Source organism: Prosopis cineraria, unplaced genomic scaffold (assembly GCF_029017545.1).
Source record: "Prosopis cineraria cultivar Desert tree isolate PC_DT_omini unplaced genomic scaffold, ASM2901754v1 PC105, whole genome shotgun sequence".
Classification (NCBI taxonomy): Eukaryota; Viridiplantae; Streptophyta; class Magnoliopsida; order Fabales; family Fabaceae; genus Prosopis; species Prosopis cineraria.
In genome coordinates this window covers 49,556-73,657 of record NW_026555432.1, presented here as the reverse complement: position 1 = coordinate 73,657, position 24,102 = coordinate 49,556, and the positions used below count along the sequence as shown (strand labels likewise).

General features: G+C 33.1%; 2 protein-coding genes and 1 pseudogene across 2 annotated transcripts; 2 read left to right on the top strand and 1 right to left on the bottom strand.

The window, feature by feature from the left end:
• The first annotated feature begins 10,118 nt into the window (after positions 1-10,118).
• Positions 10,119-12,397, top strand: LOC129295399 (ubiquitin-conjugating enzyme E2-17 kDa-like). The gene is made up of 5 exons (XM_054933914.1): positions 10,119-10,277; positions 10,958-11,087; positions 11,418-11,545; positions 11,875-11,979; positions 12,099-12,397. Exons 2-5 carry the CDS (start codon positions 11,018-11,020, stop codon positions 12,240-12,242), a joined length of 447 nt encoding a protein of 148 aa, XP_054789889.1. The 5' UTR covers positions 10,119-10,277; positions 10,958-11,017; the 3' UTR covers positions 12,243-12,397.
• Positions 12,398-13,736: 1,339 nt separating this feature from the next.
• Positions 13,737-19,123, top strand: LOC129295398 (probable hexosyltransferase MUCI70; annotated as a pseudogene).
• Positions 19,124-20,468: 1,345 nt separating this feature from the next.
• On the bottom strand, positions 20,469-22,364 carry LOC129295396 (isoliquiritigenin 2'-O-methyltransferase-like). Its single transcript, XM_054933911.1, has 4 exons — positions 21,870-22,364; positions 21,451-21,764; positions 21,034-21,098; positions 20,469-20,950 (listed from the first exon to the last, which is right to left on the bottom strand). Exons 1-4 carry the CDS (start codon positions 22,310-22,312, stop codon positions 20,651-20,653), a joined length of 1,122 nt encoding a protein of 373 aa, XP_054789886.1. The 5' UTR covers positions 22,313-22,364; the 3' UTR covers positions 20,469-20,650.
• Positions 22,365-24,102: the final 1,738 nt, after the last annotated feature.

Sequence of the window (24,102 nt, the reverse complement as noted above, 5' to 3'; positions counted from 1 at the left end):
CGATTATAGAACAGAAGATGGAAGCATATTCAACCCAGCCTTCTTCTATCAATGCGATGCGGGGAATTTGCCTCCCTCGCGCATCCCAACTTTTTTTTTTCTTCTTTTTTTAAAATTAAAAATTTTAATACAGTAGAAGCCCGGACCCGATGCTCATCACATCTCCTCTGCCTTCGTTTCATTTCAGCCTAAAATATCTCTATCATTCTTTTAAATAATTTATATTTATTAAAATAAAAAATTTAATATTAATCTGAATTATTTATAGTAATACATTTAAATAATTAATTTTTAAATTTTAAATATTAAATTAGGTCATGTGAATTATATCTAAACTATTCAGAGTCTATTTAGATAATCAATTATAAAATTATAAAATTTTTAACATTAAGCTGAACTGTTAGATAAATTTGTATCAAACAGATTAAAAATAAACATATTCATTAAAATTTCAAAATTTTTATATTTTTTTATATTAATAAATATAATGTTAAAAGGGGAGAATTACATTAAAGTCTCATAGAAGAAAATTAATTACTGTAAGGTCTATTGACAACTGAACTAAACTATTTAACAACACAATTAATTGTCAATACAGCTTAGTTTAGTTATTAATGAATCTGTAATAATTAATTTCACTATATAGAATTTGGTTGTAATTCTCCCTATTAAAAACATTTAAAAATTAAATTAAATCAACGAGAGAGATCAATTGGAATGAAATGCACTTGGCCCTAATGAGCACAAATACAAATCCAAATCCATAATTGCCATGTTTAGAGACCAAGAGATCTTTTAATGATGGAAGATGTAGAGCAACTGAATAATATATTTTATTAAAGGAAAAAATGACAATAAATTCCTTTAAATTATGTAAATGACATTTTAATCTCTTAAAATGTCATAATTTTTTTAAAATTTTTAGAGACTTTTCTGTCATTAAGAAATTAATATCCTTAATTCAAATATCAATTACTATTCACAAGTTTTGTTCTAAGATTCACAACTTTTTTATTTAAATTATAAGAATTCAACAACAATTTGTAAGTTTGAATTAAGGGTAATTTAATCATTTACATTAATTTCTTAATGACAGAAAAGTCCCTAAAAACTTTAGAGAAATTATGACATTTTAAAGGACCAAAGTATTAATTATATAATTCAAAGAGATTTTATTATAATTTTTCCTTTCTTAAATCACTAGATCGTTTGATACAAAGATCAACTAAATAAATAAGCAAGGCTATAACTATTTGTAAGCAAATAAAACATCATAAACTAAAGCCCATAATTGAAATAAACCTGATAAACATAAAAATCAATTTATTTGATTTTCTCTACACTTTCCCTCAAGTTGGAATCGAAGATGTTCAAAGTACCCAACTTGATTATCATTCTCTCATGACTCCCTCTTCCAAGTGCTTTAGTAAGCACACTAGCTTGCTACTTTGTAGAATAGATGTGTTGCAGTGAAATCAACCCTTTTTATAACTTTTCCTTCACAAAATGATAATCAATTTTAATTTGTTTCGTCCTCTCATGAAACACTATAGATACAATCTGTATAGCAACCTTATTATCACAAAAAACACTGACAGGAGTTAATTTGGTATGTTCAATTCTTTTAATAAACTGTCAACCACACTATCTCATATTGAAGGTCAGGAACAAAATAAAAGAATATGTATATATATATATATATATATAGTGTGATAGGGCTAAAATACTAGTGCAAGTGTAAAAATGATGTTTTAAACATGTTACACAATGGTTTGATGCAATGCAATGATATTTGGCCTCCCCCTTTTTTTTGATAAAAGAGGGGTTGAGGAGTGATTTTATGCAATACTGGTGTTTAAGTATGTGTGATGTGTTGTACTGATAGTCTTAGATCCAGTGGACATGATCTAAATGTTAGAAAAGACTTTTAGTACTTGTTGTGGGTTTTGGACACCCTTTTTATGTAAAAGTTATAAAGTGGTCAAATTATGTTTGGGTATTCAACTTCTTAGTGTGATCTATTTTAAAAGTGAAACATATGCCATTAGTTAATGTATAAAAAGATCTGTTCATAGACACCTAGATTGTAATATTTCAATTTTTATTCTCTAAATTACTAAGATTAATAAGGAAATTAAGTAACTTAATGTGGTGTGTGGTCAAAGAAGAGTAATAAGTGGCTTTAGTTGTAATTCCAAGTATAAATTAGGTCCAAAGTGAAATTAGGTCATTTAGGGCTAAAAAATGGAAAAAAATAAACTAAAAGCCTCTGTGCCACATGCCACGATGCGTGCACGGTGCACCACAACGCACAGGGCCATCAGGCAAGAATTTTCCTTATTTGCACCACATGTTATGGCGCATAGGGACAAGCACCACGATGTGCGGTGTGAATTCTGCAAAATTTAGACGTGAACTGATGCGAAAAATAGAAAGGAAAGGAAAGGAAATGGAGGAGCTCATATTTGCTCTACCAAGGCATGACTTAGATGAGAATTTGAGAAGGTTTGAAGCTCTAAATTATCTAAGATAAGATTCCTAAACCTTTTTTCTCCTTTCCTCTTTCATTTTCTCAAAGATTGGAGTTAGGGTTTAGATGAGAATAGTGATTTTAGTCTATATGAGGTAGGGGTCCAAACTCATTAATTCAAATGGAGTTAATGGGAGTTGTTCAAAGTATTTAAACTTAGTATAAATAATTTTGGTGGTTGTTAGATGATAGGCTCCATTAATGTCTGAAAATGAACATTAAATTTGTTATTATTGTGGTTGTTGAGGTATTAATAGAAATATGGCTATTTAATAAAGTTACATGATGTTATAGATAGATAATGAACCTAATGAATAAGCTCCAACTCATATAGAGTGAACATTGGGCAATTTAAAAGTAAAGGATTGAGGGTTTAATGCTTGAGTTGATAATGTTAATGAAATTCAACTTAGTTGATTATAGTTTTTTGGCTTTTGATTACCTATTTAGCTTAGGAACTCAAGGTTGAAAGCTCTTGTACTGAGGGGTAAATCTTTGACTTTTAAAAATTTGAGGTAATCGAGGGAACCCTACTTTAGATAGTTATATACTCCTCTAGTCTAATATATAAGTCACTTTCTAGAAGTATAATCTAATCCACTTTATATGTTATTTATTGATGGAATTGTTTTGTTTCAAATTAAAATTCCCAAATGACCCTTAAAAGTAAGAGAGAGAAAGACAGAAAATAATATTATATAATTGACTTACTTTTTGCTTTTTATTTAAGGGTTATGTTTGGAATTTTACTTTCTTTTTTTGTTCCTTGTACTTTTATTATATTGGTATTGATGAGGTTGGTAGAAATGACTTATAAATAGGATCGGAAGGAGTATTAATTAATTATTAATTGATTATTAAATGTGAATTGTAAATGTTACATGCATGGGATTAATTTTCAATGTAAAATCATGTATTAATTTTAATGAGTGTATGAAAATTTAAATATGCATGATGCTATTTTTGGCTTGACATGAAAAATGTGAAGTCAAGAGGGTTTCCGAACTATGAACATGCTTATGCTTTTGGAAAATGAATGTGATGTTATGTAGAGATAATTATGTATTAATGAGAAGATGATTTTAAGATAAGTGAGAATAATGTTGAGAAAATGATAAAAATACATGCTTAGTTAGCGGACAGTCGTGAGCCCAACATGATTTTTGTGATAATAAGTAAAAGAAAATGAAAATATGAAAATCAGTAAGTATTGATTATGACATGATCAGTAGCGGAAGTTTGCCGAGGGATTGAGAGTAGAGAAAAAATCTATCTAGTATTTAGGCTGCCCTCCGGTGCACGAAGGTATAACCTTATCCCACAGCTTGTTAAGGAACTGTCATATAGTTTGTTGAAGGACTAGAACCTAACTATACCTACTGATTTAATGAAGAGAATAACCTAAGGTATGAGATACCTCAGAGATTTGGGAATGGGGGAAGCTATGGTCTGAAAGTAAGTCCTATAATCTTTGACTAGGTTACACCTTACGATCGATGAGCTTGGGTAGTTCAGTCACACAAACAAAGCCCTATTCAGTATTATAGCCACGATTTCGGTTTGAAGAAAAGGGAGGATATAATGTTGGTTGATCATTGTCTAAATAAATATATGATGTGTCACACGTGTTAAGTTGTGGCAAGTTGCGTGAATAAGGGGTCATGTCACATATCTTAAAATATGATAACAATGCACTTAATATATGTGAGATAACGAAGTTATTAAATAAGAAATGATGAGTTATGATATGTGTGAATATGTTTTGTGTACTTGGTTTTATATGCATGTGCTTGTTTTATAATTGATATATAACTGCATAGGATGGGTTTTACCTTGGTTACTGAGTGGCTAGACTCACCTTTTCATTTAATATTTTTCAAGCTCTAGTTCTGGTGTTGAGAGGGAGAAGATTTAGGAGGCTAGAAATTAGCGTATTCCTATTGTATGCTTTTGGTTTAGATTTATTTTGTGTACAGTATATGATTGCCAATTCTAGGTTGCATGCCATTACACTTGCACTATTTTGTTGTTGGAAATGTCTACTTTGTATTTTTGGCCCTGAGTATTTGTGTATGTTGAGATATATATGTTATAAAGCTAAAATAATAGTGCGAGTGTAAAAATAATAATTTAAACATGTTTTGATTGATTTGGATATTATGCAATGCCAATCTGCCTCCCCTCTATTTTTGGTAAAAAGGGGTTAAGGAGTGAATTTTGGTTATATTGTGTTTTAAGTGTGTGTGATATGTTATACTGGTAATCCTGAGTTCGATGGACATGGTCCAGGTGTTAGGAAATGCTTTTGGCACTTGTTGAGAGTTTTATATACCTTTTTATGTAAAAGTTATGAAAAGTGGTTAAAATATATTTGAGTATTTAACTTTCTGGTATGACTTGTTTTGAAAGTGAAACCTATGTCATTAGTTAGCTCGTATTAAGAGCTTTCCATAAATACCTAGATCATGTCATTCGGACGTCGAATGGAGAATTGAGGCGTGTCGAAAGTTCTCCGATTTTGCTATCAAATGACAACAAAATCTGTTAATTTTTCATGCAACACGCCATAGCACATACCCTGAGCCGCAGTGAGTGGTACAAAGAGAAACACGCTGCGCCACAACGTGCACAAGTTACGGCGCACTTCTCTATCACACATTAAAAGAGTTGTTTTTAGAATCCCTTACTTTTGAATTACACCTTGGTAATTACTTTTTGAGTTAATCATTTAATTACCATAGGTTATATTAGTTAATTGTGTTTAATAAAGTGAGAATTTCATGTGGATGATCTTCATTGTCTTTAATGACTGGTTTATCTTATCCATCTAATATCTCTTCAACAAATGTCCTTATGTCACCATAGTTCATGAGTCCTTCTACTTTTGTTAACCTAGAATTTTCATTTGAGGTATCATTGAGACTATTTACAACAGTAAGTCCTCCTGTGGTTTTAGATCACATGCCTCCATATGTTATCATAATGCATTATTAAGGCAAAAATTGGCACATTTAAGCTTAAACATCCCTTTGTTGGGCTTTTAATATTTGAGGATTTGAAGTCTCTTCAGTTAATGGCAGAATCTAACTTTGCTCTCAAAGCTTTGGTGATTCCTCAATGGCAATAGGCAATGGTCAAGGAGTTTGCAGTACTTTAACACAATCAGACCTAATCTTTAGTTCCATCTCATGCTTCTCAAAAGGTAATCGATTGCTACTGGCTCTTCAAAAAAATATAAGGCCAATAACTCTCTTTTGAAGTGTAAGTCAAGGCTAGCCAGGACAGGTTTTCAATAAACCCCTAGGTTTGATTACTATGAAACATTTAGACCTATTGTGAAAATAACGATGGTACGTGTGGTTCTAACAATAGTTGTTACCTTTAATTGGGAGATTTACCAGTTAGATATCAACAATGCATTTCTCAATGGATTTTTACAAGAAGAAGTTTATATGAGGCATCCAAAAGGTTTCATAGATCCAATAAGGCCAAATAATGTTTGCAATTAAGCTTATAAAAGCTATATGTGGGTTAAGCTCCCTATGCTTGGTTTAAGCATCTAAGACTTGCTCTTCTATAAAGGGTTTTCAAAACTGTTGAAGCAATGCTTCTTTGTTTATGCTTCGAACTAATGGCTTGATTGTGTTCATTCTTGTATATGGTGATGACATCTTTATCACTGGTAATAATGTAGCCTATATAAAATCTTTTATCAAAAACTAAACAATTTGTTCTCTTTGAAAGATTTAGGCTCAATTCATTATTTTGTGGGCATTAAAGTTGCTAGTGATAGTTTTGGGCTTTATTTAAGTCAAGCTAAATATGTCCTAGATATTTTGAGAAAATTTGGTATGCTTGATTGTGCCCCTATTTCTACCTTAACGGTGATTGATCAACATTTTTCAATTTCTAATTAAATACTTTTCAGTGATGCAACTATTTATCATCAAGCTATAGGAGCACTTTAATACCTCACTACTATTAGAACATATATTGCTTACTTTGTGAATAAACTAAGTCAATTCATTTCTAAACTAATTGATGTACATTTTTAAGTGGTCAAGAGGGTCTCAAGATGTCTTAAAGGCACATATACAAATTTAGCTTACATATTAAGCCTTTCATTCATTTTAACCTCAATGCCTTCATTGATGTTGATTAGGCTACAAATATGGATTATTAAAAGTTGATGGTTGGCTTTTGTGTCTTTTTAAGTAATACATTGATAGCTTAGGCTTCTAGAAAGCAAAGAGTAGTGTTAAGGTTTGTTACAAAATCTGAATATAAGGGCCTTACAGATACCACATCAGAGGTTAATTGGTTGTGTTCTCTTTCATATGAACTTGGTTGTTCTCCTAGAAAACCTCCTATAATGTGGTATGATAATCTTAGTACAAGTGCTCTTGTTACCAACCTTGTGCAACATGTTAGAACAAATCATATTAAAATCGATTTGAATTTGTTAAAGATCAAGTGCATGTTGGTACTCTTGATGTTCGATTTACACCTTCACACAATCAAATGGTAGCTTGCTTTACAAAGGCTTTAGCTCTTATTATAATTTTAATGACTGTAAAAACAAACACGAATTAGTTGTCATCCCTTCTTGTTTGAGGGGGAATGTTAAAGAATAAGATTAGTTATTAATTATGTAATTAGTTAAGATTCAAATAAAGGCAAATTCTGTATAGGTCTTTCACAAATATTCCTTGTATTTCTTTATATACATGTCTTTATTATATTTGTTTATATGTAACCACCTGTACTATATATAGTGATGAAAGGAGCCTAACCTCCTTAATTTTTCTCTGAGCATGCATTTCCTTTCTTGTTCTTGAGTTTCTATCTATAGGTAAGGTACTATTCTACTTTTTTTTGTTTGGCCAAGAACATGAGAATCATATCATTAAACTTAAAAGTGTAGTACAGCAAACTCATAAAAGCAAACCACAAACAAGGTGAAAGTAGCACAAAAACTAAACAACACAAAGCAAAACTCCAGTTTTTATCGAAGGTGAACATCCTAAAATTAGAGCAGTCACTATCTAGGAGAGTAGCTTATAGAGGTAGGGGCAAAGACGCTAACCTGAGGGGTACACCTAAGGCACTAGTCTACTTAATTGTTGGTTTTCTAAAAATATATATAACTATACGATCCAATCCTTCTTGATGAGCTCCTTAACTTTAATTTTTTGATGTAATTGGTAGCTAAGTGGATTATTATGAAATTGTTTTCATTTTAGATGAGGTTAAGAGCCTTAATCAAGTTGCAATAGGCATGAATCTTGGGATATAGTAATATAGGTTAAGACCTTCAAGAATGTTTGGGAGCTTCATTACTGTACTTAAACATAGAATCTAAAAACTTTGACTTAGTTACCATGCATGGTCATTCACATGAGACTGCCATTTAAGATGTTGCTCCATATTGGTTAACAGAGCCATCAATATCCAACTTGATGGACACTTTTTATAGTGTAGATCTCTTGGTTTCAAAGGAGAAAAATCCTTACTTCCATCTTAAGTAGGTTATTTGTTATACTTTAAGCGTTGATAGAGCAATATTGTGTTTGAGTACCATTTCATTATTGAGGTAATGTTATAATATGTCTAATTTTCTATATGTTTCAACATACATGAGCATGTAATCTTTTTCAAGAAACTCTCCTTGCATTCAAGCACTTCCCTTACTTCATTTTCTAGCGTTCCATATAATTGATTCAATCTTAGAGGGAAGAGAAGAAGCGTTTGATTAATTTAACCTAAACCTTAGGGTTTTTGATGAAATCTCTAAGGAAATGAGGAGATGCCGAACAGTTGCAAATCAAAAGGGTAGATCTTTGACAGATGCTGACCTTTAATGTTTACAAATTTGGTTTGGAGGCAATTCCACACACTGATGCATTTCAAAATATAAGTTTGGATTTGTCTTGATATTGATAAGGTTGTCAACTTCAATGGAGCTATAACTTGTGGTGGAATCATACGAGATAGTAAAGATAATTGGATTAAAAGTTTTTCAAATACCTTGATTATCAATCCAACACCATGACAAAACTCTTGAGCATTTTAGAAGGACTTTAGTTTTATTGGAATGCACGATTCAATAAAATAAACATACATTCTGATTCATGAAAGCCCTCTCACTTATCCAGTGTAATTTCTCTAACAACCATCCTCTCTTTAGAATTATTAGCAAAGTCAGAGAATTTGTTATGAAAGATTGAATCATTACCTTCGACTATACATTTAGGGAAGTGAATAAATGCACAAACATGATTATTTACCAAGCCTTTCAAAAAAATTTAGATCTTATTATTTTTAATTACCCGCCTTCAAGATGCAGATTCCTTATGAAATTTAATATGACATGATTTTCATTCTCCTATCACACAAGTTTTTCTATGTCCTTGTATTATATATATATATATATATATATGTCACTGTCATTTAACCTTATAGGATAAATGACTTATAGAGAAATACTTCAAATTGTGCGTCAATGAAATCTACCTTTACAGTTGAGATTCAAATTTAATTTTAATTTCAAATATTAATTTAAATAAGATTTACTATTTAAACCATGTGAAATGCCACGCATTATGTGAAATTTGAAAAGCAATAAGAATAAGAATTAGTAGTCAAATTAAAGCTATGAATAATACACCTTATTATAAATTTAATTTATATTTTAGGAAAAACATGATTTTTGATTCTTATAGTTTCATCAAATTTTATTTTTATTTCTTGTAATTATCTTTAGTATTTTCAATCTTTATAATTTTAAAAAGATTGGGTGATCTTTATTTTTTAGGTCCTCCTAGTTTTCATTTTTTAGTGGTTTTAGTTCTTATAGGGACTGAACACATTGAAAAAATTATAGGGACTAAATACAAAACTTAATGAAACTATAGGGACAAAAAATTATGTTTTTTCCATATTTTATTTAAACTTCACACACTTTTTAATATTTAGGATTTAGGATTTAGCACTTCTTATAATGAACATTAAATACATATGTAATAAACTACTATTAATATATCAATAAGATTTCTTTTTTAACCAGCAATGCGATTGTTAATACACTATAATTTAAATCAATGAATTTAATTTAAAAATGAAATATAAGAGCTGTTTCTTTATATTTTAAAAATTATTTTTTAAAAAAAAAAGAAAAATTCAAAAAGTTGTTTGGATAAGTTTTTTTCTTTAATTATTTTTAATTTTTTTTATTTTTTTTAAAATAATTTTAAATTGTTTTTGTTTTCTAAATACATTATATTTAATTATTAAAAATTATAGTTACTTTTCATCAATTTCTATTATTAATCAACATTATTAGTTGCTTATAATCAATTTATTTTTTAATTTTAAAACTGTTTTTAAATTGACATAACCAAATAAAATCTCATTTTATTTTATTTTAAAAAATAATTTTAAAAATTATATTACAAAATAAATTTTAAAAACAATAAATAAGGATAGAAACTAAACAGGCCCAGGCCCTGGTGAAACGGGGGGATCAAATCAAAGTGATGATAATCTGTTTCCATGGCCATCTCCAAAACGAGAAAAAAAGGAAAAATCGTTTATTTCTCCAAAGGCGGCTCACGTGCATGGCATGCATACAACAGCAGGCGTAGGCTATATATAGGGAAGATCCTGCCGTTTCCCATTTATCACTCACTCCTGGAAGCTGGCCCTCTGCCCCTCCACTGGAAGAAGATCAAATCCTAGGGTTTGCGAGGTTAGTCGAATTTCTCAAACTCCAAACCCTAACAGTTTTCTTTACCGTCGATCGATCACTCTATTGGACTGCAAGCGCTCTTTTCAATATTTGTGGGTTTTTCGTGTATAGCGGCTTTAAATAGATTTTGGTGAAGATTCTGTTGTTTTCTTGTTTTACGTTATGGATTCAATGCGTCCTTTTGCTTGTTGAGATCGATTCTTTTTTGGGCTTGTTGTGTTACTTCGCTGATTTGGTCACTAGCTGTTTGTGTCGGTGCTTGCACATTTTGTTATTTTCGGTCCTTAATTAACTGTACCTTCTTAATACACACACGGTCACAAACACGTACGAGATTGAGGACGTAAAGCTCTATTGTGCCAAGGCTTCACTACAAGTAGCCTCACTTTCCTCCCTCCTTCATCTTCTCTCGCGTATGTGAGGGGATTCGATCAGTCCGTTATTCATCCATTTTGTGTATTGTAATCTTAAAAAAACATCTATCTTTTTTGCCTCTAAATAATCTATATGTTTAAGTTCAGGCTTTTACGTGCTCTTATAACAAGGCCCTCCCGGTAAATAAGCAAGTAGTGATATGTTGTATATCATTAGGTCTTTTAATTACTCTGGATTTCGTTTTCACTGTCTGAATTATATCATATTTTCCCTAATTGATATGATTGGCATCTCAATCTCTATAGATTCACAATTCCGTTGTGCAATTTTTGGAGTGAGAAGCCTTAAATTCCTACATACTTGCAATGGCTTCAAAACGCATTACTAAGGAATTGAGGGACCTACAGAAGGATCCTCCTGTTTCTTGTAGCGCTGGTAAGCTTCAGAATCACCTCTGTCCTCTTAGTTTCTGTTTGCCTTTTGTTTTGATTATATTTGTACAGCTTATATATACAATCTTGTGCGCGGTGCAGCCATCTTGGTGCAATGCATGCTATAATCAATCACGACCAGATTTGTATTTATGATCCATGCTATTATTGTATTTCGCTGGATATACCAACTTTTCATGACTTATGAAGCATTTTTCAAGTACTTATTGAGGCTCCAGTGTAATATGTTCTCTCACTTCGTAAGAATACTTGTTAAGGAGGAAAGGGAGGGTTTTTGTGCGTAGAAAATGATATATTGTACGCATCCGTGCAGGCCCTGTTGGTGAAGACATGTTTCATTGGCAAGCTACAATTATGGGCCCAGCAGACAGTCCTTATGCCGAGGGTGTATTCCTGGTGAACATTCACTTCCCCCCAGACTATCCATTCAAGCCGCCTAAGGTAATTTATTCACAATGCTGAGAGTTCTGTCGACTCATTACCAATCAGCCAATGCAATTAGTCTAGCTAGCTATTTAATTTTTCCCACCTTACACGTGTTAAACATTGTTGAGTCGCCAATTTCTGTATGGCATGGTGGCACAAAAGATCATACTCGTTGGTGTCAGGTTGCAGGTTCGATTCTGCTTGTTGTTTCAAGCATTAAGCTTGCCTTTTGTGATTTAAGAAAAAGAATATTGATGTTGGGTCGAAAATATATATCTAATAAGTTGACAATGTCAGAGAAATAATCTCATTCTGACTCTCATTTAATTGGTTGTTTCGGGCAGGTTTCCTTCAGAACAAAGGTATATCACCCCAACATCAACAGCAATGGAAGTATTTGTCTTGATATTCTGAAAGAGCAGTGGAGCCCTGCTCTTACAGTTTCTAAGGTACAACGGTTCCTACAATAAAATATACGAACCTTCATTTTACATAATAGGAAGCGAGTTATGAATTGTAAAGCGATGATTTTGTGAGTAATAGAATGGGAGAAATTGTTGTGATGCAGGTACTGCTGTCAATATGCTCACTGCTTACAGATCCAAACCCAGATGACCCTCTGGTGCCTGAGATTGCTCACATCTACAAGAACGACAAAGACAAGTATGAGACGACTGCACGTTCTTGGACTCAAAAATACGCCATGAACTAGTCTAGCCCCTTCTGTTCCTTTGCTTTTCTTTATCCTTCAAGTTGGTGCTTCCGCTTTCATTTCATAATAATCCATCCAAGCTGTGTATGATCAATATTTCACATTTCTCTTTCCTTGTAGCTATTGATTTCAATTCCAAGTCGTTATTTTACTGATGTCTTTTTTGCTAGTCTATTTATCTTCTGACCACTACTACTAAGTATAGAATTAGAACACGTGTGTTATGGAGAAATAAGATTTACTCATGGTTTATAAATAATATGAAATTCCTATATATTGATGAACAATATTGATGGGCTAGTTGCCCAACCGTTTTCTGCTAACTAAGTTGAGTTTAATGAACGTGAAAATTTTAATTATTTCATTAAATGCTTAATTGACTTCCTGCAAATGCAAAAAGTTGTACTTTTTGCTAAAAAAAAAATAACAAGAATTCTTGAACTTGTTGTGCATTATTAGAATTTATTAAAGCCAAAATTCAAATTTATGTTTTTTTTATAGGGCTTGCAGTGCAATTCTTCCTGTATAAAATAATCCAAACAACCTTTGCGTAATTTAAATAATATATGTCATAAGAACTTTCAGAACATCAGAAGTTGTATCCAAACAGTTTTTAGAAGAGTGTATTTCAAATTACAGGGAGTTGTGAAGGAAGAATAGTGATTGACAATTGACAATATGAATCTGTGTGTGTTATGAATGCTTACAAAGAAGGAAAAATTTGAGTATACAATGCCCCAAACTTGAACAACATGATAACTTGTTATTTGGTGGGGGTGCTAACCTGATGATTGCAGTTTCAGCCTCTCCCATTTTGGCGATGTATGTTATAACCCACTAAGCAGTCTCCGTTTTATTATTCAACATTGTCTCCGTTTTTCGTGTATCTTATGAAATGTTAGCTATTCCAATTTTTTTCCTTATACTCCTATAGATAATGTGACATGATATAACATTTGTTATGTATTGACGATAATTATTTAGCACCCAAAATAATTGTTAACTTAGATAAAAAAAACATGAGGTAAAAAAATACTATTTAATGTTAAAATCAAAATCTCGATGATTCAAAGTTGATACTTATTTGTTTTTAGTAGGAAACTCGATATTTAGAAAATAATATATATATATATATATATATATAGATTGAATTTATAATATACAATATTCAAAGTAAAATATAATGAATTCAATCAATAAAATTTAACATGTATAGATAAATTTACCAGATACTGATTTGATTATAAATTTTATACTATAAAAATGAACTTAAAATTTGAAATACGTTGACGATGGTGGATATTTTGTGGAAAATTCAAAATTATCGGCTCCCGGGTCAACTTGATCCATTTCCTATATCCGTGTGTCAATTGGTATGCGCTTTAATCGTCACGGCAGCTTCCCGGTAGTCCCCGACTCGCCGCCGTCGCCAGTCGTTATTCCTCTCATCCTCACTTGCACGTAAGATATTTGCTCTTTGAAATTAAAGACAGATATTTATTTGATGAGAACTTCCAAATCAGTTCACTTAAACAAGACAGAACTTCGAAATCTACGAATGCTCTCTTCAATTCTTCGTACGCTTCGACGCCACATCCTCCGCAACACAATGTGTAAGCTTCTATGCTAGTAAGCTTGTGGGTTTCGTCTGATAAGGAAAGAAGATTAGCAACCAGAAAAAGGGAGATTCTTACAATGATAGTATGGCTCAGCATAGGCAAACCGGAATTGATAGGTATGGGGTTCCGGGAAGTCATGATACGCACCAAACGAACGGTACGGCTGATCACGTGACCATTGGAATGCGTGCCACCACCCACGGCCACGAGCACCAACGCCTCCGGAGATCGGCGAGATCCGACAAGGCTCAGTTTTACACCGTTCGGGCTATCCTAGTATTCCTCTGCCTTGTCCTTCTTGTCACTGTCTTGGCATATTATTACATTTCTAAAGAGGGTAAACGCTAGATTTAAAAGAGTATTCATTTAATATATTCGGTTCTTGAAGTTATCCAATTTAGTTCCCGCTTTTCTTTGTTATGTTATTCTGTTTAGTTGCTGAAAAGCATCAGTCCTGACACCTGAGGACTAGGAAAGGTGTGTCAAATCTGAGGATTTCTTTTTGTTTGGTTGTGTGACTATAAATTAAGGCAGGTGAGAGACATTTTGAGTGTTCTTTTTCACTGTTTGTTAGTGACCAGATTGATTCTTTGGATTCAAATGTCACTTGATCAGCAAAGTTCCTTTTCGTTTTGCTGATATAATGCCATGTACTTGCGCTTTTGAATTCTGAGTTTCTTGCAAGATGTTTTCACGATGATTTAACTGTTGTTGCAGAAATAAATAATGATAATGATAATAATGGAACTGATGATTTAAGGAGTGATTCTGATTTTCCCACCAATGTATCACGGGTTGGGAGAACTAGAGTCCTTGAGTTTGGGAAGGGTTCTGTGGGACGTGGCCAGGATTCAAGGTATTGGGATAAAGATGATAGGAGAAGGGATGAAGATTACAATGAGGATGTGATGGAACAGACCAGCGGTGGCTCCAGGAATGAAAATGTTGAAAAAGATGATTCTCTTTTGACGACTATGGGGTCTTCTCACAACGATTCACAGACAGGCTTTGGTCAAAGAGGTGTTGGGTTGTATAATGAAGCTGGACACTATGAATTGAAAAGGTATGAAGCAAAGTATGAGGCCCCTTTGAAGAAGAGGGGAAACATGACTGATGATGATAGAAGAATATCTTATGTTGCTGATCTGGACAAGAAAAATGCAGCAGCTGGCATAGATGATGATTATGATGACTTTTTTTATTTTCATGATGCTCAAGTTGAAGACTATGATAAAAGTAGAAATACGAAGTTGGAACGTTCTAATTTTGTACTAAAATCGAATGACGAAGTTCATAAGGCCTCCAACTCTTTCGATGCTGAAATTGATGATGATATTGTTGCTGAGAGTGTTGAGGTGGCCTCCTCCTTGAATAAAAAACCTTTCCATGATGTAAGACCAATTGCTCCACGTGTCAGCCTTGTTGATGAACAACCAATGAGAAAACCACCACTAACAAGAAGAGAACCCAAACGCCGCAAGTTTTCAGGTGAATACATATTCCGTCTTTGTGTTCTTTTCCTTAAATATCTGTTGTATGACTCTTATTGACCTCTTTGGGAAATTGTCCTCGTTGGATTCTCTAAGTACTAGCTCTACCATCTCTGCAGTGCAAATTCCAAAAAGATTAGTAATTCTGTGACTTTTAGATGAATCATCTAATCATCCTTGTACACTAGGCAACATTTGTTGTTTTTGTGTGAGTCTGTTTTGGCTAGTTTCTGCCTCTTCAGGCAGTTGGGCTCCATAGAAGAACTGTAATTTTCAAGCACCCTCCTTTGAAGTGTTTAAAAATGTCTTTTATGTTTTTGAAACACCCTTTCTTGATAATATTTTCCCTATCACTTGCTTGATGTGACCTGGGCTTATGCTCCAGGATTATGTGAGATGAAGTTGAAGTTGTTAAACTCTACTTCAAAGCTTGTAGAGCCCCTTGAATGTCAAAAGTTTGTGAGATTTAACTTGCAGTATACAAAGTCAGAAGAGAAACCCCTTGGAGAAAAACAATGGGTCCCCAGATTTGCAGGCCATCAGAGCTTGGAAGAGAGGGAAAAATGATTTTTGGCACATGATCAGAAAATAAACTGTGTCTTTGTCAAAGGTCCTGAAGGGTTCCCTAGCCCTGGTTTTGACTTGGCAGAAGATGATGCAAGATATATTAGCAGATGCCACATAGCTGTAATTTCTTGCATATTTGGAAATTCTGATCACTTGAGGACACCAACTAATAAAACGGTATTTGTTATACTCTCTGTTGTCGCATTTTCTTGGTTAAGAGAGAAGAGGAAATAGATACTCCTCTAAACTTGTAATTCGCCTTTCATTGTTGGAGTGGAATTTCAAATTGACTTAAGGGTAATATTTTATATGTTTAAGCACCAGCAACAATTGAATGGTTTCTTATGTTTTTCAAATTTGCATCTTGTTATAATATTGATTGTTCTTCTTGTTAAAGTGAGTTGTTCAAAGCTTGTTGATTGTGGTCACCTTGAACTGTTGCTACAACTGCCATAAATCATTTTTTGCTATGTTAATATGAGTCAACCTGATTTCAGGTTTCTGGTTTATCAAGGAAAAATGTCTGCTTTGTCATGTTTATTGATGAAGTTACTCTACAAACACTTGCTTTGGAAGGTCAAGTACCTGATGGAATGGGTTTCTTTGGTTTTTGGAAATTATTGGTTGTGAAGAATCTCCCATATGATGATACACGAAGAGTGGGCAAAATACCCAAGTTATTGCCACATCGACTTTTTCCTTCTGCAAGGTGAAACTGAGGATAAGTGGACAATCTCATTGATCATTTGTGTTGCCCTTTTGCTTTTGAAACCGCTGGAGCATTCTTGACTTTGGTAACTGATAACTGTTGGATTGCATTTAAGTTGAACAATAAGCCAGTTATGTTGATGATAATATCACTTTTCTTTTCCTTTTTTTCCGGTGGTAGATGATAATATCACTTTAATTGAAGAGAAGATGGTAAAAATTATTTACGTAGTTTTGAACTTTTGATATGTAAAATAGACAAGTAGCATATTTGTAGGACGTGAGGATTGTTAAGCGTCAACTGAAGAGTATTAGAGTAATACCAGTATGATATGTTAGTATAAAGCTGTCGAATATTTATGTTGCCCAAAAATTACGGTAGGGAAAAATCATTGATTCACTTCAATGGTTAAATGATTTTAGACATCCGGGGTGCCTTAATTTTTTGTTGGTTTCTTTTCTTCTTCTTCTTCTTTTTTTTAATTAGAAAAAAGCCTTCTTCCATGTCTTTAATGCACATACTTATCAATGTTGTGATGAACATAGGGATATATTTACATGCTTCATCAATTGCTTAACTTTCTTGGTCAATCAAATGAAATTTGTGTCATGTGCTGGATCCTTTATTATATGTTCATATATTAATGCCATAGTCAATGCGAAGTTTAATTTTTTTCTATTACAGATTTTGATGCAATGAGTGTGGCTGTGATGTTGAAGTAATTTGTAGGGATATATGAGCTCACAAAAATAGGATTTCTTATTATGGTTGATAATGTATAAAATATGAGTCTCCAATGGATATTTTTTTGACCCCTTGTTTTCAGTGAAAGATTATGCTCTTATAATAACATCTTTTTCTCAAAAGTTTATGCTTCTGGGTTTCTTGTTAACATGTTTTCAGGTATTCAATTTGGTTGGATAGCAAACTACGTCTTCAGATTGATCCTTTACTTATCCTGGAGTACTTCTTGTGGCGAAAGGGTAGTGAATTCGCAATATCTAATCACTATGATAGGCATTGTGTGTGAGAAGAGGTTGCACGAAACAAGAAATTGAACGAGTACAATTATACTGTTATAGATCGACAATTTTTCTTTTACCAGGCTGATGGACTGCAAAGATTTAATGCCTCAGATCCGAACAAGTTTCTTCCCAGTAGTATGTTCTTAATGAATCTTGTTTTTCTTTTTGGCCAATTCTTCAAAGTTGCTGCTCGTTTGATTTGCTGTAAATGTAATTTTGTGGTACACTTTCTACAGATGTACCAGAAGGTTCTTTTATTATCAGAGAACACACCCCAATGTCAAATTCGTTCTCATGTCTTTGGTTCAATGAAGTAGATCGGTTTACTCCTCGTGATCTGCTGAGTTTTGCATATACCTATCAGAAGCTGAGAAGGATGAACCCGGACAGACCTTTTCATCTTGGCATGTTCAAGGTGGTGAAACTTCGAAAGCTTCACGTACTTGAGTGCTTGCTTTGACATTAGAAGTTTTATGCAAAATTGTTTGGTATACAAATAGAAAGAGAATGAGGATTTGCATGGAAATGATCCACGCACTCCTACTAAAAAAACTAAACTAATAGAAATAATAAAAGCTATTTAGTTATGGTAACAAAGACATGGTAGACGTTGCATAAATAAGGCGATAGTGTTATGTATGTATTTCTTTTCCAGTTCCGCTAGCCAGCAAAGCATCCCCTCGTGCGATGATCCGTTTGCAGAATTTCATTGATCAAAAGGGAAAGAGAATGAAAGTTAGATGAGAAATCATATTCTTCTATTCACTTTGAAAAAGTTTAAAACAGAAAAAAGAACACCGTTCAGTAACAATAACAAAAGTAGAATAAATATGATATTTTATGATATTTTTAAAACAGCTTCTTGTTTCAGGTAGTGCCCTTACCTTTCCTTTTGCTTGTTCATATCCCAAAAAAAAAAAAGAAAAGAAAAGAAAAGAAAATCCTTAGTTTCTGTTCTCGGGGCAGGGAGGAAATATGCTTACATGAACGCTGATTTCATGGTTTTCAATGGTTTCTTTTGCGCAGGACTGAGAGAGGAGGCACATGGCCAAATTGTTTCGCCACAGGGCTGATGAGAAACGTAGTTCTCATGGGAAAGCAGCCGAATAAAGTGGTATTTTGGTGACATTATGTAGCTAACCAGTGGGGGCAATGCGATATTGAAGTTGATATTAATGCTCATATGTAGCAGAGTCTTGTGCTACATACTCAGTGATTTCATGAATCACCACCATGGTGTTCTCGAAGTGTCTGTTGCCCACATCTTGAAGCATGAATCACATTTTTTTGCCTTGTAATTTGGGGTATATTCAACATATAGACTGAATCAACAATTTCATCTTATTTAGTCTTACAAAACTAGCAATTATACAAGTTAGTCTTTCAAGATAACAACTCATACTGTATTTATGAATATCTTTGGACTATTTTGAGCATAGGGCTAACATAAAATGAATTCGTTATTTTTAAATTGTAAGAGAGACTTGTATGCCCTCTAATTTTTAGAGATAAACAAGTAGTTACTGAACAGTTGAAAGATCATAGTTATGTATTTAGTCTAACAGTATATAAATGTTGTCTCCATTTATCACAGCATTCTTTGGAGTTATATAAGCAGAGGATTAAGTGACCAGTCATCAATAATACCACAACAGCTGCTAATCATTTTCATTTTTTAAATGCTGAATTGGCATTGTTTTGTATTTAGAACATTTTGATAGGGTCATTGAACTTACATAAAAACACAATGATTTTTGGATTTTACCTCTAATGATATTATAATCAATATTATGATGGTGATAGGAAGAACATATATTTAATGATCTATTTTATTTTTCAAGAAAAAGGTAAAATTGTCTAATTATTCAAAAAAATTATTGTCACATCTTATATTTAGGGATAAAATAAGCTTTTAAAAAATTTCTTATATATAGAGATGCAGGGAGTATTTTGATTTCAACTTCACTCATGAGTTTGAGTTATAGAATTTAGTGATAATAAAATTTTTAATCTTTTAAATTTGTCTAAACTATTGCTTTGATATTTCAAGTTTAATTTTAATTAATTTAATTATTTTTATTTTCTTAAATTATTGTGTTAGTCTTTTAAGTTTTAAAATACAAATAGACTTTAAAATTAATTTAATGTATAAAGTATGTTGATGACTTGAAGTATATGTGACTAAATGAGTGATCATTTTAATTTGTGTCAATCTAGTCCCTTATATTGTGTTTGGTTCTTTTATTTTCTAAAATTTTAGCAAGTTTTTCTTACTACAATAATTGCACTTCTTTTTATTAATCTAAATAGTTGTTATTAATATTTTATTATTCATAATGCTAGATTTTAACGCCGTTACCTCATTTTTAAACAAAAAAGACCAAATGACAAGCGGGAAAAACTAAATTGAAAAAAAGAATTAAATTTGAAGGATGAAATAAATAATTAAGGCAAATTTAAGAAACAAAAAGTTTCATTTTTAAGTCGTACGGATTCCTTATTTTATGATTATATTATGGGAACACACCTATGGGAATTGTGCATTGTAAAACACTTTCTAGTTGACCTTCTCTCTCTGAATGAAAGGGGGCAAGGGGCAGAAGTAGAAGTACACAACTCGTTCTATAAATCGTAGTTAAGAAGATCAAACTGAACTGTTTAGTTGGAATATCGACGAACCGACCTTGGTTTTGGTTGAGTTGTGTTTATTGATTATATAGGCGTACGTTGCACTGATGTTATTACATACAGATCAGCAGACAGCCAGTAAATTCTCAAGCAATATGACTACAGAAACAATAACGCAAAATTGAAAATGAAATACTGATGATAACACAGCAGATTGTATTATTTTTAATCAACACACACGCCACAATTAATACAGACACAGTATGATAAAATACACTGCTAACGTTATCATCCTATTCCTCGAGGATAAATGACCAAACCCGAGCTCCACTGATCTTATATATGAGGCAAAACACAATAGCTAATGAGCTTATTTATAAAATTCCATGACTCCTAAGACATTGGACAAAGCACGACAAGCAAGGTTGAAGCGAGAAAAGCCAGCTCTCTTGCACAGAATCTCAAACTCCTTCTCAGTTCTTTCCATTCCACCTCCTTGCAGCAACATGACAGAGTCAAGGAGGCTCAGATATTTTGCAGACATGGTCATTTCTGGATCTTGTGGCATCATCAGGTCTATTACTATCACCTTTCCACCTTCCTTCAATGCTTCGCGGCAATTCCTAAACAGTAGCACGCACTTCTCGTCCGACCAGTTATGAGTTGTTCCCTGTATGTGATTACTATTGTCAATACAAAACTTAGACGAATAGTTCGGGGATTGCATAGAAAAATTAATTCATGGTTACCTACCTTGATCATTATAGCTTCTCCTTCCGGAACACTCTTGAACATGTCCCCTCCTACATGTGTCAGTCCTTCAAAAGTACTACAGAATTTTGTTAGCATCCATCAATCAGGATGCAACTACTCCAGGTCTGTGTTGGCTATTATGTGGAAAAACCAATTCATTAAGCCTTTCTTTCAAAATTTCAATTTCTTATCAGTTATATCAGTCCTCCTGAAGGTCAAACTTGATCGATTTAGAAAAAATATCAAAATTCAGCTTCTTTCCCTCCTTCCCAATTAATTAATCACTTCTAAACAGATTTACTTTTTTTTTTTTTTTACTCTCTTTTCTTCCACTTCAATTACCTTCCGATCAGACAAGTCAGAATAAATTTTACCGATTCAACTTTATCTTTTTTTTTTTGGTGAATTGAAGTGTACCTGGGAAGTGAGGGGCGTCTTGGACAACACGCGGCAGGTCAAAATTAACACCATGTAAAGAAGGATACTTGGAGATGATCATCATGAGGCTCTGACCAATACCACCAGCCACGTCCACGAGCTGAGATATTCCTTCGAAGCCTTTGTACACTTCCAGAATCTTTTCCATGTGCAGTGCAGATATTTCTGCCATTGTCCTCTGAAACAAGTTCTTCAGCTCTACATCCTTCTCCACGTACTCGTACATTCTCTGTCCATTCAATTTCTTAAATATGTCCACTCCTCCGTCCAGGACCGCCTCCTTGCAGTGTAGCCTATGCATTCATGTCCCATAAAAAAAAAAATCCCTACACGCGCGCGCGCGTACACACACGCAAAATCAGAGAGTACTAGCTGGTTTAGTTTAATGAATCGCTCACCAGACTCGAGCCATGTACGGGTGGTAAGAAAGCTTGGGGAACAAGGAAGCCCAGGCAGGAGTACCGTCTTGTTTCTTGAGGAAGTATTTTCCGGTGGGGGAGAGTCCGTACAGCTTCTCCATGCTTCCGTCTTCTTCGTTAGAGCGAGCAGAGCAGGTGAGGACTGAGAAACTCACCAGAAAACGAAGCACGCGGTCGAGTTTTGACGTGGACACCTTAGACATGGGAACAGGAAGCTGAGAAGCAATCTCAGACACGGTAATCAGGCCACCGCCATTGTTTGGGCTTCCCTTTGCGATGATATCAAAGAGGTTCAGATCACAGGCTGCGTTTAACACGGCAGTGCATGTGTGTCCACATGTTTGGATCAAGGCATGGAGGCAGGGATCTTGATGGTGATCTTTATGACTTTGGTTTTGATGAATCTGGTCGGTGAAGCTCATATTTTGGCTTCCTTTCTGTTTTCTGATATGTAATAAGCTATGAGAGACAGCTTTTCTGTACTTTGGAAGCTTTAGAATGTCATGGAGATTGAAGTTGCAAGCGTGCTATTTATACAGAGGGAAGGGAAGAGGGTAACAGTGAATCAAACGGAGTTGTCTTTGGGTGAAATGCCAAACCGTTGATTATTGCAAGAAGTTTCAACTTTCAATGTATCTAGAGCAAATGAATATTATCACTTAAAAATTTCATAGTGATATGTTGACTGATGATTTATTTTATTAAAATATTATCATTTTTATTTCTTTAATTACACATTTTAATTTCTTTGAAATTTTAATTAATAGTAATAAACATACTCTTTATTTTAAAACTTATACAATATCTTGCTGAAATGAGAAAAATTTATACTCTATAATTTTTTTATAAAAAATTGTTGAAATTAAATTACATGGCCTTTCTTTTATATTTTCAGGAAAAATTGTTTTTATATTTTGAGTGTAGAAAAAATATGTATAGTCTAAAAGATACTTCCTTTATTCAAAAATATAAGGTATTTCTAATTGAATCTCATCCCCCAATAAAGTAGTTACGTATTTTCAAACTAACTCTATCTTTTTATATTTATTTCTATTAAACACTCTACAATAAATATAAAGTCATTATAAATAAAGGCATTTTTAGAAAAAAAATAATGATTACATCTTAAAAGATTAAAAATACTTTATATTTTTTAATATCTAACTCTTTAAAAAATATTTTATATTTTTTAACGGAGGAAATATTTGTTTGAGTTTTTATATTTAAAATAGATTTACTTTAATTTATCAAAATTTGAAAATAGAAAATAGGGAGAATGACAGTAAAATAAATATTCCCTTTGTTAAAAAATATAAGATATTTTTAATCGAATTTCACTTTCAATAAAATAGTTACCTATTTTCAAACCAACCCTATATTTGTATATTTATCTTCATTAAACACTCTATAATAAATATAAAGTTATTTATTAATATGGGCACTTTAAAAAAAAGGTAATAATCACACCTCAAAAAATTAAAAATATTTTAATTTTTTAACTCTTAACTCTTAAAAAATAAATTATATTTTTTAAACGGAGGAGTACCATTTTTTAACAAGTTGTTTGACATTTTGGTTTCTTGAAAAATGACATATTTGCCCCGTTCCATGGTCGCTCTCATTCTCACGGTCTTGGTCTTGAATCCCACCATCCGTCCACAGCTAAACCCGCGCTACACTCTCCTCTAATCAACCTCATCTTCTTCCCGATGATGGGCTTTGGCTATGTCTTTAGTTGAATCCTGGAGGTGGTGAATATGGATTTCATCTGCAAATTTCTATTTGAGCACAAGATAAACACACTTCCATCAGTGAAGAAAATTAAAAGCATGGTGATCGGTGATTTGTCATTGATCGGCTGGGCCAAAAAATAGCTCCGTGCATGCGGAAGAGGAAGAAAGGAGTTTTGCTTCCCTAGGAGGTCAGTTTTTTATCGTAGGACCAGAATTCAACGGGGGACGATCTATATTGTAATTGAGGATTGGGATTCTCACTTTACAGGGGATGGAAAATATATGAACATGAAATGTAATATTAAGTTTGAGGTTTCTCAGGACAAAGTCAGGGGAGAGAAACTGATCGGACGGACCTGACTTTTTGGCTTGGTTTTTCCCCCTAGTTTTTAACTAGCCTTCTCAGTTATCAATAATAATAATAATAAAGTTTGATGTTGATGTTGGACGCGGAAGAAAGCACCATTGCAGTACAGTCA

Bases quoted from the DNA above. Each gene is read 5' to 3' on its own strand.
- LOC129295399 (XM_054933914.1), top strand. From the start codon at position 11,018: ATGGCTTCAAAACGCATTACTAAGGAATTGAGGGACCTACAGAAGGAT. The intron at 11,088-11,417 runs GTAAGCTTCAGA...GCATCCGTGCAG, and splicing joins TCCTGTTTCTTGTAGCGCTG to GCCCTGTTGGTGAAGACATG. The intron at 11,546-11,874 runs GTAATTTATTCA...TGTTTCGGGCAG, and splicing joins ATCCATTCAAGCCGCCTAAG to GTTTCCTTCAGAACAAAGGT.
- LOC129295396 (XM_054933911.1), bottom strand. From the start codon at position 22,312: ATGAGCTTCACCGACCAGATTCATCAAAACCAAAGTCATAAAGATCAC. The intron at 21,099-21,450 runs GTACACTTCAAT...GTACTTTTGAAG, and splicing joins AGACGCCCCTCACTTCCCAG to GACTGACACATGTAGGAGGG. The intron at 20,951-21,033 runs GTAGGTAACCAT...AATCACATACAG, and splicing joins GAGAAGCTATAATGATCAAG to GGAACAACTCATAACTGGTC.